The 13,128-nt window shown below is 39.6% G+C and overlaps 2 protein-coding genes across 3 annotated transcripts in view; both read right to left on the bottom strand.

Annotated features, from left to right (window-relative positions):
- Positions 1-13,128, bottom strand: part of LOC146521030 (protein NLRC3-like) — a 142,451-nt gene that overhangs the window by 57,036 nt on the left and 72,287 nt on the right. Inside the window, exon 2 of the mRNA XM_085154257.1 lies at positions 4,122-4,200. Coding sequence (XP_085010383.1) covers positions 4,122-4,200 — 79 coding nt within the window. The remainder of the gene's footprint in view (positions 1-4,121; positions 4,201-13,128) is intronic.
- LOC146521033 (NACHT, LRR and PYD domains-containing protein 3-like) overlaps positions 4,222-13,128 on the bottom strand; it is a 40,552-nt gene continuing 31,645 nt past the window's right edge. The window contains exons 12-13 of one of the 2 annotated variants that reach the window (XR_014873128.1): positions 10,150-13,022; positions 4,222-9,234 (exon numbers count right to left, since the gene is read on the bottom strand). Coding sequence is in view for 1 of the 2 variants with exons in the window: in XM_085154239.1 (XP_085010365.1) it covers positions 12,499-13,022 (524 nt within the window). In the remaining variant the exon portion in view is untranslated. Of the gene's footprint in view, positions 9,235-10,149; positions 13,023-13,128 lie in introns of those variants that run through there. The other variant, XM_085154239.1, reaches the window with a different exon arrangement.

Raw genomic sequence — 13,128 nt, 5'->3', positions numbered from 1 at the left:
TCTCCAGTAACACTGTGAGGAACCTTGGAGTTATTTTTGACCAGGATATGTCCTTCAACGCACATATTAAACAAATATGTAAGACTGCGTTCTTCCATTTGCGCAACATCTCTAAAATTAGAAATATCCATTCTCAGAGTGACGCTGAAAAACTAGTTCATGCATTTATTATTTCCAGGCTTGACTACTGCAATTCATTATTATGAGGATGTCCAAAAAACTCACTGAAAAGCCTTCAGCTAATCCAAAATGCTGCAACAAGAGTATTGACAGGGACTAGAAAGAGAGAGCATATTTCTCCTGTTTTGGCTTCCCTTCATTGGCTTCCTGTTAAATCCAGAATTGAATTCAAAATCCTGCTCCTCACATACAAGGTCTTAAATAATGAGGCCCATCTTATCTTAATGACCTTGTAGTACCATATCACCCTATTAGAGCACTTCGCTCTCGCTCTGCAGGCCTACTTGTTGTTCCTAGAGTTTTTAAAAGTAGAATGGGAGGGAGAGCCTTCAGTTTTCAGGCCCCTCTTCTGTGGAACCAGCTTCTAGTTTGGATTTGGGAGACAGACACTATCTCTACTTTTAAGATTAGGCTTCAAACTTTCCTTTTTGCTAAAGCATATAGTTAGGGCTGGACCAGGTGACCCTGAATCCTCCCTTAGTTATGCTGCAATAGACATAGGCTGCCGGGGGATTCCTATGATGCGCTGATGATGTGTTAATAGACCTATCTGCATTGAAGGTGCCATGACGAGAAGGAGTGACTGAGGGGATTGCCCTCAAGATTGAAGCCGATCTTCCTGAAGACTCTCTCCAGGCCTCAGCTTCCATCTTGTGGGCAATCCCCTCAGTCACTCCTTCTCGTCATGGCACCTCACAACATCTACAAATGAAAAAAAAAAATTACACTCCTCTCGCCACACGGCTTTTGCCATGTGTCAACTCCCCAATGAGACATGTACAAGAATGTTGCACAGTCTCCCTAAAACAATCTCCAGAGTTTGTCCCTTGGAGCAGCTTCACTCCAAGCTGTAACCCTGTGTAAAAACATTAGTCAGCAATTACATGTTTGGCTTGTTTAACTCCCAGCTCCACCCAGAGCCTTTATCCTAGAAGACAAAGTCTTTAAGTTAAAACAACTTCACATTTGCAACCAACTGCAGCTCATAAGTGTAATAAAGTTTTCAGCATCACAGAGACAAGTATCATTGCAGGTTTATTCTAAACTCATTAAAAGTAGAATGGGCGGGAGAGCATTCAGTTTTCAGGCCCAACTTCTGTGGAACCAGCTTTGGAAATCTGGTTCCAAACTTTTAAGATTAGGCTTAAAATTTTCCTTTTTGGTAAAGCATATAGTTAGGGCTCGACCTGGTCCTCCCTTAGTTATGCTGCAATAGACGTAGGCTGCCGGGGGATTCCCATGGTGCATTGAGTTTTTCCTTTCCAGTCACCTTTTTCACTCACTTTGTGTTAATAGACCTCTCTGCATTGAATCATACCTGTTATTAATCTCAGTCTCTCTTCCACAGCATGTCTTTATCCTCTTTTCCTTCTCTCACACCAACCGGTCCCAGCAGATGGCCCCGCCCCTCCCTGAGCCTGGTTCTTTTGGAGGTTTTTTCCTGTTAAAAGGGAGTTTTTCCTTCCCACTGTTGCCAAAATGCTTGCTCATAGGGGGTCATATGATTGTTGTGTTTTTCTCTGTATCTATTTTGTACGATCTACTGTACAATATAAAGCACCTTGAGGCAACTGTTGTTGTGATTTGGTGCTATATAAATAAAATTGAATTGAATTGAATGTTTTACTAAATGTTCATAACAGCTTCATTCCTCCAATTAAAAAAAAAACTCCATACATACTGGTTCAGTGTTTAATATATTCGTGGCTCATTGTAATGCCTTTTTAAACTATTTTGTTAATAAGGTCGCTGCCGTTAGGTCTAATATTTTTCCATCATCCTCTCAGTATCACACTGACACGTTGCTTACCTCTGATACCTGCTCCTCTTTTACTCCTGTTACCTTACAGGACATCAGTGGTCTGCTTGGTTGAATGAAACTGACTTCAAGCCACCTTGATGTACTTCCTCCATCATTTTTCATTAGTGTGTTTGACTCTATTGGCTCCTGTATTCTGGAAATAATTAATACTTCTCTTTATACTGGCTCAGTTCCCAGCTATTTTAAACAAGCTATTGTTAAACTAATATTAAAGAAACCAAATTTGGACCCATCTCTTCCAAGCAGTTACAGGCCTATATCAAAATTACCATTGGTGTCAAAGATGGAAAAAACAGTTGCAGAACAACTTAACAACTTTTTGGAGAAGAACAATGTTCTGGACATTTTCCAGTCTGGTTTTTGCAAATTGCACTCCACTGAAACCACTTTGCTTAAAGTGTCTAGTGACATTCTGATGGCAGCAGACACTGGAGAGTACACCGTTCTGGTTATGTTGGATCTCAGCTCTGCTTTTGATACTGTTGATAACAGCATCATCATAAATAGGTTGAAGGACTTGTTTTGGATTACTGGTGTTGTTTTAAAATGGTTTATGTTGTATCTATCTGAGAGATCCTTGACTGTCTGTATGAATCATGTGTTGCCTGTACCATCAATTCTGCCTTCTGGGGTACCTCAAGGATCTGTTTTAGGTCCTATTCTCTTTTTGCTGTATATACTCCCTCTAGACCAAATTATCAGACGTTACAATAATATTTCTTATTATCTCTATGCTGATGACATTCAGTTATACTGTTCTTTCTCTCAATACTTACAAATACTAGACTTTGTAAGTGTATATACTACAGCTCCCATCAGCAAAGCTTCTGAGTTTTACAAATTGTCTTGTTTAAATAATTGTCTGTCAGAAATCAAACAATGGTTAAATGACAATTTTCTTCAGTTAAATGCAAATAAAACAGAAACTTTGATTATTGCACCTGATCACATGCTCTCAGAAATTCAGCAGCATATCAGTTTTTCAGACCCTTCATTTCAGTCGAGTCTCAGAAACCTAGGTGTTATATTTGACAGTTCAATGCCTCATGAGAAACACTCTAAACAACTTGTCCGGAACTGTTTTTATCATCTAAGAAACATTTCTAAACTCAAACTACTGGTGTCAAAGGCAGAACTTGAGATGATTCTTCATGCATTTATCTCTTCTCGTTTGGATTATTGTAACGGTCTTTTTACGTGTCTCAACAAATCAGCTCTGGATCGCCTTCAGTCTGTACAGAATGCAGCGGCAAGACTTTTAACTGGTACAAACAAGAGGTCAGACATTACTCAAGTTTTGGCTTCTCTTCATTGGTTGCCTGTTAATTTTAGGGTTGATTTTAAAATTTTAGTTGTAACTTTTAGAGCTCTGCACGGTGAAGCTCCCCAGTATATGTCTGATCTGTGGAAACCTCATGTTGTATCCCCAGCACTTAGGTCTTCAGGTCAGAGGCTGCTGGTGGTCCCACGTACTAGGTTTAAAACACGTGGGGATTGGGCTTTTCAGGCACTGGCACCGAGGCTGTGGAACTCTCTGCCGTTGTCTTTACGCTGTCTAGACTCTACTGACTCCTTTAAAAAGCAGCTGAAGACATTTTTATACAAACGGGCTTTTAATTAATTTTAAATTGTATGTCTGATCTTATTGTGAAGCACTTCGTGATTTTTATCTGTGAAATGTGCTATATAAATAAATTTTACTTACTTACTTACTTACTTGTCCAGCAGCTTAAGTTTATATAGAAATACTCTTACTGTTCTGCTGATGGTCAGCTCCTCCTGCTTCATTCTCCTCAGGAAGTCTAGTGTGATCTTCACAAATGCCTCTCTGCTGCTCCTCTTTGGTCCATGATCTCCCCCACTGGCTCTCTAAGGATTCTGGGTGATCTGGACTAAGAACCTTCTGGATCTTCTTCAGCTTTTTCTTCAGAAAAGTGATGATGTTGGCCTCCAGCAGCTGGAACAGAATACTTTATGAAAGACCCAATCAGACTGAAATCATGGATCCAAACATCAGATCCATGTTGGACACACTGACAATCCACTGGTCTACAAAGAGCAGCATGGAGATGATTGTGAACAGAATAAATGTAAAAGTAGTTGTTGTACATGTACAGACCATAAATATGGAGTCCAGGTGTGTTTGATCCTGCTGGGCAGACTGACCACTGGGAACCTGTGAGCTCTGCTGGTCCACTCTGTGGAGGAACCACGAAGAGTAAGATCAAGCACAGGATAAAGGAAGTTTTTTGCTATTTGTTAGTTCTCAGAGGATGTCAACTTTAGTTTTTAAAGCTTTAATTTGTATTTCAACTATATCAGGCAGTTTTATTCAGTCTATTTTAAATCATTATGGATGTCTGGCATGTTGAGCCTTTTCTTGTATTTAAAGCATATTTTATGTCAAAGACTGCAAGACCAGACTGACCAACCTGTGCTCTCCCTGGAGTGACTTCAAGAAAGACTATGATTCAGTGTCACATGGATTGTAGTGATCTTGTGCAGGGTGTAGTAACTTTGACTAAACCGAATAAAACTACAGCAAATGATGAGATGGAAGCATGTATTAAGGTTAAACATTTACTGCTTAATTTCCGTATTTAAAAGCTTTGATGAAAACTGTAAATGTAAATGCAAAATATCTTGACTCAATCTCATAATTAGCTCTGTTTTTTAAAAAAGAAAAACATGGTACCCATGAGAATTGGCTGTAATTTTGGCAGATTAACAAACAGTCTGTACCATCAAAAAAAAAAGAAAGAAAGAAAAAAGGAAACCCCAAACTAAAAGTTATGTTGTATTAAGCAAAATGATCAATGATACAAAGTAAAAAAGTATCCTACCGCTGTTATGCTTATTAATGACAATCTTTTGATGTGTTTAATTTAAATACTTATTTCAGCTGGGACAAATTAAGGGTGATGAGACAGAGGAAAGGAAAACAGAACACCTTGAACACAGGAAGCAAAACTGTCAAAATAAAACAGGGAACACAGAGAAGCAGACCTAATACACAAGGGGTTGACACAGGATCAGAGATAAACAGGGAGGCAAAAGATGAAACAGAGACACTACTATAGAGAGAAGTACATGGAGGTATAGAGATAGTGAGGGGGAGAGAGAATCCGGGACACAGAGAAAATATAAACATGAAGTCAAGACACACGTAGGGGTGAGAGACACGCACATACAAATGGGGAGGAGACATAAACACAAGACGAACCTCAAGGACTACATCATAAAAGCACCAGCTAGCTTGGAGCCACAGGCTGGATGCACTTTTTCAGCCAAACAACAGAGACGACCAAATGATACAGAAGCTTTCAAGCTGGCGTCGCTCGTCCTGAAGCGCAGCCATTCAAAAAGCTGCTGTCATGCACTCATTTGAAGCTTTGACCTTTGCATCGTTGTCATTGCATGATGTCGAGCGGTGAGCAGAGACAGAGATTTGAGAGGTTTGGTAGGTCTGAGGAATAATGGCGGAAAACTGTGTTCCAAGGTTTGGGATGGTTTGATCTGACAGCACAGAATTAGGTAGAATATGTTCCCTTTTGATATCCTACATTTCTGTTTGAGCTGATGATTCATCTTTCTTTCTATCACAGGTATATGAGAGAGCCACACTTGGAAGATCAGTAGACCCCCTCAAATACTTGGCAGCACATCAGACACTTTATCCAACAGTGTGGAAACTGGCAGATATCTGTTTATTCTTGCATCACCAGTGCCAGGTGAAATTAGATTTTCTAAAGCTGGTGGACTGCTGAGCAAGAGGAGGAGTCCACTGAGGCTGCCATAGGAGAGACAAAATGATATTGGATGAAAAACCTGTGAAAAAAATCAATCTTTCACCTGCTTCTGTCAATAAACATTCCTAATGTACCACATTATTCCCCAAATGACTGATTAATCACAGTTAATCAAAGATCAAAGACTCGAAGCTTTGAATGTTTTTGCGTGTAAACAGAAGTAAAGCCTGCAAGCTTAATGAGGCTTCACCTGCCCACCACAACATGTTTCTTCACATTTCATAAGCCTCCCCTCAATAAGGCTCCACAGTAACTTCCATATTCATCCAAGCTGATTTTCAGTGTGAAACAGCTGGATTAAAGCAGTCCAGGATTCACTGTTTCTATCACATTAACTCTCAGAGGCAGTAAAAGGAGCTTTGAACCACAGGGCTTTTCTCTGCCAGCTCTACAGTGTGGGGGCTGAGTCCAGCTAATATGTGTGTGGGCGGGGCATCTCCACACCTCTGAAAAAGGTTTATCTTTAAATTAATGTGTGTGTGCAATTATTAGATTAATAGTAGATTTTTTTGGGTTTTGGAGCCAAAGATCAGTAAATACATTCCTCAATGACACTGAATGAAGGCACAACACATGCTTGAGAACAGCGCACGTGATCATGACATGACACATGATTAAAAAGCAGCATCCAACCATTATAATGTGGCTTCTATTTATTCCAAGCGAGCACATATGCAGTTATAAAAGAAGACAGCCAATGTTATTGTTATCATTTTTATTTATATAGCACATTTAATTACAACAGCAACACTGAACAAAATGTTGTACAGAAATACAAAATAACTCATACCAAATAATTTATAATAATAGTACCAAATACCAAATAACTCTCATAATCTATTAAAAAGTCAGTGAATACAAATGTTTTTTTTAGATGAAATTTGAAAATGTTGACAGTAGAAGCCTGTCTGATGAGTAAGGGGTTGAAATCCTTGATCGCCTCTGTAAACTAGCCTAGACCCTGCTATGGCTAAAAGCAAAGAATCATTATCATTTGATCTAAGAGATCTAGAGGGTGGATAAGGCTGCAAGAGGTCAAATACTGACCCAAAAGCCTGTCCATTCAGGCTGTTTAAGTCAATAATAAAATTTTGAAATCAATTCGGATGTGAAAAAAGTAAGCCAGTAAAGAGAGGCAAGCACCAGGGAACTAAGTTGACATCTTTATTTCGTGTCAGAAAACGAGTTGCAGCACTTTGGACCAACTGCAGCCTTGCAAGGTAGGTCTGACTACCTCCAACATATACAGAGTTACAATAGTCCAGCTGGGATGTAATGGAAGCATGTATCACCTGTTCAAAGTTTTTAGAATATAAAAATGATTTCACCTTGGATAAAAGCCTCAGTTTGAAAAAACATCTGAGCAAATCTGTTTTTCAAAGGTGAAATTGCTGTCAAATATAGCCCACAAATTTTTGCCATTCGACTTATTAAAAGGCTCAAGACTGTGTAGATTAAAATGAGATGTGCTGGGATTACCACTTGGTTCAAACACCATCACTTCGGTTTTGTTCTCATAAACATTAAGGAAGTTAGAGGCCATCCAGACTTTAACTTCATCAACAGACTGAAGGAAAGGTAAAAGTGGAGCAGAACAGCTTCTCTTCAGTTGAAGAGAAATCTAAATGTCATCGGTGTATGAATGGAAACAAGCATGTAAACGCAGAATAAAATTGGCCCCAATATAGATCCGCGAGGAACACCACAAGTACAGGGAGCTGAGGAAGACATAAAATCTCCAAAACCCCCTGTTTGACGGCTATGAGATGACCTGAATATGTCATTATTTTTTTTAGCTCTAGACTGTGAAGACCAATAAAGGTTCTCCATTCACTTAAACGGTCAGATCCAAAGTGTGATGAAAAAAACGTGATCTTTTTGGAAGCATTACTGTCATATATAATACCTGTAAAAGGTTTGGACACACCTTTTTTTATTTAATGTTGTTTTCTTTATTTCCACGACATTTACATTGAAGATTCTTACTGAAGGCATCAAAACTACAAATAAACACATATGGAAGTATGTACTAAAGACAGCACAGAAGCATGTTGGTTAGCATAGTTCCACTATCAGGCCAGGGACTTTCTGTGTGGTTTCTATGTTCTCGCTGGGTATTCCTGCTTCCTCCCACATTTCCAAGAGTCAAAAAGTTAGTGGGGTTAGGTTAATTGGTAATTCTATATTTTTACATGAATAAGAATGGTTGTCTGTCTATGTGTCAGACTGGCAACCTGTGCAGGGTGTACCTTGCCCCTCACCCTAAGACAGCGGGGATAGGCTCCAGATCCCCTGACTAAGATAAGCAGGAGAGGATGGATGGAAAAAATAGTGTGAAATAACTTTTTTATAGTTTTTATATTTTATATTCTTGAAAATAGCTGCCTTTTGCTTTGATTACTGCTTTGCACTAATAAAATAATTATAAAAAATAAATGTCAGGGGCTGGGTCTGGGTCTGTGACCCTGCGTTTTCATTTGGTTTCTGATCTTCTTTGTTATATTTTGAACATAATGTTAAGTTCTAGGTTCATTATTTAGTTGCCTCAAGTTTAATCTATTTATGTTTCACTTACATCTTCTGGTTAGTCTCATGTATTTCTTGTCTTTGATTTCAGGTTGTCAGGTGTGTATTGTCATGTCTGCGTCTCATGTTTCCTGTTTTATTTTGAAGGTTTGTGTCCTATGTCAGAGCAGTTGGTGTTGCTTCCTTTGTCTCGTTATGTCAGATTAGTGTCAGCTGTTTCCCCATGTGTATCCACTTCCCCTAACCACCTTTGTGTGTATTTAGTCTGTGTATTTCTGTTCGTTCATTGTCAGGTTGTCTGTTGTTCTTGTCATGTTTCCATGCTTATGTCTCCAGGGTTTTCCAAGTTCAGGTTTTTGCCACGTTCAAGGTTTTGTTCTTCGTCTTTTGTGTTTCACATTTATTTTCTCCCAGTTTGGTTCTAGTTAGTTTCTCCCTAGTGTATATGCGTTTTGTTTTTGTACCTTTCTTATCAGCCATATTGTAGCGACTTCCACAGTCGCTAGAGGCCAGGGATGGAGCTTGCCTATTTGCCTGATGCGCTGTCAACTTTACACAATAATGCGAGAGGTGGAATTGTTTGCTTGTTTATTAAAGTGCTTTGAGAGTTTACAAACTAATGTGATCATGTTGCGATTTGGACTCTTACTACGTCACAGGCTCTAATGTAACAAGGCGAAACATGTTGTGCAGCGGTCAACAAAAACTACGGCTACCCAGCCCTCCTCTCTGTCAAAATCAAAACCAGTGAATGACAGACTGACAACGCCCTCTTAATGTCACCACTAGCACCCATGTGACTCCCATTACACATCACCATAGCAACCAAACAAATGAAAACCCAGTGGTCATCAAAAAATTCAATACATTCAATTATGTCTCCTACACATATTAACCCTTTAAAACCTACCATAGAACCAAGTCCGCCAGAGCTTATATTATATTTTTACATGCTGTGGAGCCATTTTTGGGAGCATTTCAAGTTGCTATACATCAATACAACCATTATAGCCTATATTTTAATAATATATCTGCATTAAGTGCATAGTAATTACATAAATTGCAAAAAAGTGCAATAAACTACAAAAAAATTGAAAATCGTTTTTGTTTTTTTAACATATATTTCTAGTTAGAGAAATTTAAGAGGCTTATCCTTCAAAACTGTAAATACAAAAAAGTTGCACAAAATAGTTTCCTACCACAGGAAATTTATTTTGAGTGTCTTCATAGTTTTATTTTTGAAATACACCAATTTTTATACACTGCTGGAAAAACGAAAATAAATATTATAATGCAAATTTGCAAAAAAGCAGCATATGCATCAAAATAAACTATTTCCAGCAGTGCAATATGAGTCCTAAGCATCCCAGAAACCACACAGAAAGTCAGAAAGTCAAACATAACTTTTAAAAACACCAGTATAGGCTCACGAGGCCCTGATGGTAAAAAACTACATTTCCGCGAAAATGACGTCACTTCCGGTTTCGGGCAGGTCATGGCGGACATGCGATAGTTCGCGCTGATGGATGTAGGACGTGTTACAAACAGCTGATCGGATCGGCAAAAGTGTGTTTCTGGAATATTATGTTTTTGTTGCTGCAAGTGCTTTTTATGCAGTTTTTGCAAAACTATATGTGGAAGGAAACTGTGACCGAGGACAAGCTGATGGCATAAGATGTAAGTACAACTCCTCCGGTTTCATATGCAAAAAAAATTATTGCGCTAGCTCACGTGGTTGCAGAGCTACCGGGATTTAAATGTAGTTGCACAAAACGGAGCGTGCCCGCTCCGACCGGCTTTAAAGGGTTAAACGGCTTGCTTTTTGTTATATTCAAGTTTTCTTCCTCGTTCCTTCATGTCTGCATTTTGGATCCGATCCTCAAATTTATACAGTCAGCTTCGCAGCCAGACTGACAATAAATCCCCAACAGTATCACCAGCAAAGCACCATCACACCTCCTTCTCCATGCTTCACAGTGGGAACCATGCATGTAGAAACCATCCGTTCTCCTTTTCTGCATCACACAAAGACACGTCAGGTGGAACCAAAGATTTCATCAAACCAAAGCACAGATTTCCACGGGTCTAATGTCCATTCTTTGTGTTTCTTGGCACAAACAAATCTCTTCTGCATTTTGCTTTTCCTTAATTGTGGTTTTGTAGCAGCTATTTAACCAGAAAGGCCTGATTTACACACACGCTGCAGTTTTCCAGCTCAGCCACACACATCACCACCAACAACAACATGACAGTCAAAGTACAGACTTTTAAGCCGGAGAGGCGTGATTGCCGATGGAGTGCAGGTGCATCCATCTTCCCAGCAGTGGCACCGCAGACCACGCCCCCTACAGTTGTGAAATAGGTTGGTACACAGCTGACAGCCCTGACTTCAAAGCAACACAGCTTATGGTCCCAACCCCATTAAGAAGGCAACAAATTCCACAAATTAACCCTGACAACGCACGCCTGTGAAGTGAAATCCATTTCAGCTGAGTACATCATGAAGCTCGTTAAGAGAAGGCCAAGGGTTTTCAGTGCTGTCAACAAAACAAAGGGTGGCTATTTTGGGGAATCTAGTATATAAAACATATTAAGAGTTACTAACTCTTTTTTTCTTTGCTACATGATTTCTTATATCTTGCTTCATCTACAATGTCTTCAGTATGTATCCACAATGTAGAAAGTACTAAAAAATAAAGACATTGTTATGTGAGGGCTGTGTGCAAGCAGGGGTGGTGACATGAAGGACCCAAAATGCAGACTCAGGAAATCAAAGGTGAACTTAAATACAGCTTTAATGTTAAACTCAAAAGAACAACAAAACTACGTATCCAAAAATAACTTACACGAACAGACTGACAGAACACACAGCTAGATAAACGGTAGATCGCGACAATGACAAACTGAAAAACAGGGCTTAAATACATAGAGGGGGCAATCAGGGAATGGACAACAGGAGGGAAACACAGCTGGGGCAAATCAGAACTGACGAGACAAGGAAGCGTAAACTGAACACACTGAGATAAGACAGAGACCTTCAAAGTAAAACAGGAAACACATAACACAGACTGAACAAAAGACACAGACTCACATGCAGGCACTACAACAGAGGGAACAGAGATGTGGGACCAGGGCAGACACAGACACTGACTGGACACGGGGATATAGCAGACAGGGGAGACAGCAACTAAGGATAATACAGAGACAAACCATAAGACATGACTCTAACGAAAACCCAAAGACTAGAAATTATAAATAATATAATAAACTCAAAAACCCTGGGTCAACGACCCAGGCATCCTAACAGACATAGCATTAAATGAAAAGGTGTGTCCAATCTTTTAACTGGTAGTGTAGATGAGACAGAAACAGACTGTTGGCTGACTGACTCATATCACCAGTGAGAGGGCACCACTGCACTCTAAATTCATTCAATGGTCTCCATAGTCTACTTTTGTTTACATAGTCTACTTTCAAGGAGAATGTCAAACAGGCAGAAATGTTCAGCTCTGACTCCCTCCTGTTCTCTAGTTTCTACTTTCAATAGAAAAAGTGGAAATGTTTTTCTACTTGATTCTAATCTGCCGCTGAGTCTCTTTCACACTGCTGGAAACACAAAGCACAGACCACAAATACCCGTTCAACCAATTACATTTATTTCACTTTGATCTGCCACAAACAGCAGCGATTTCCACGTCCCCTTTATCAGGCTGTGGGACAGCAAGTTTTAATGTCTCAATGGAGACTCTAATGTGCAGCCGTCACGTTAGAAATAAAGAGTAGCAGTGACAGCGCACTGGGCCCTTTACTACGAAGACACAGTTTGCTGTCTTTAACAGTCTCCATGTTTTTCTTCCCCTGTTTTACAGGAATTTCTCCAAAACATGTGTTGATCAGACAGATCAGAAAGACATTAAATGTTGCTTTATAAACTATTGAGCCAATACTTTCATCTTATATGGCTGATGTATTTTCAACTTATTAGTTTGCAAAAATGATTGCTAAAGTTTACAAGGAATCATTTAACAGTTTAAAACATAAACTGATTGAATTCATGACTCAGAAAATGAGTTTGAGCGAAAGAGACAGACATGTACAGACTGAAAGATCTCTTCAAGAGTCAGAGTGTTCTCTAGCAGGAGGTCACTCTTTACACTCAACTCAGCACAGACACACTGAGGAACTAGAACAGATCCAAAATCCAGGATAAAGCATTTCAGTGATTGTGGTTTTGGAGGTGTGAAGGTGGATCAGAGTGTCAGAGGAGACTCTGTAGAAGGACAAAGTGCCAGCAGGACAGTCCACATACACTGCTACTCTGTTAGAGACAGAGGAGGAGGAGATGGGTGTTTCTCTCTTATTGTGACAGATAGAATGAGGACCATCATTAGAGCAGCTTAGTCTCCAGGATTGATCATTCTGTCCAAACCTACAGTCATAACTGTCTCCTTTCCCCCCGATTCCTTTGTAACTCACTGATATATCAACCCTTCCTCTCCACTTGACCTCCCAGTAACAGCGACCAGTCAGACCATTTCTACACAGCAGCTGAGGATGAACATCAAATCTTTCTGGATGATCAGGATATGACTGAACCTCCTCCACATGTGTCACCTTCCTGTTGTTGTCAGATAGTTTGAGGTTTGCGTGTACTGTGTTTGTGTCGATTGTGAGTTGACAGGAATCTGATGGAGAGAACAAACACAATCCAGCTGCAGTTATTGATCCATCATCTGTTCATTGATTGACACTTTGATGATGACTCCTGACATCAGAGATGTGAATGAGTGA

Source organism: Neolamprologus multifasciatus, chromosome 3 (assembly GCF_963576455.1).
Source record: "Neolamprologus multifasciatus chromosome 3, fNeoMul1.2, whole genome shotgun sequence".
Lineage (NCBI taxonomy): Eukaryota > Metazoa > Chordata > Actinopteri > Cichliformes > Cichlidae > Neolamprologus > Neolamprologus multifasciatus.
Note: the sequence above shows the minus strand (reverse complement) of the source record. Positions and strands in the feature narration are given on the sequence as shown.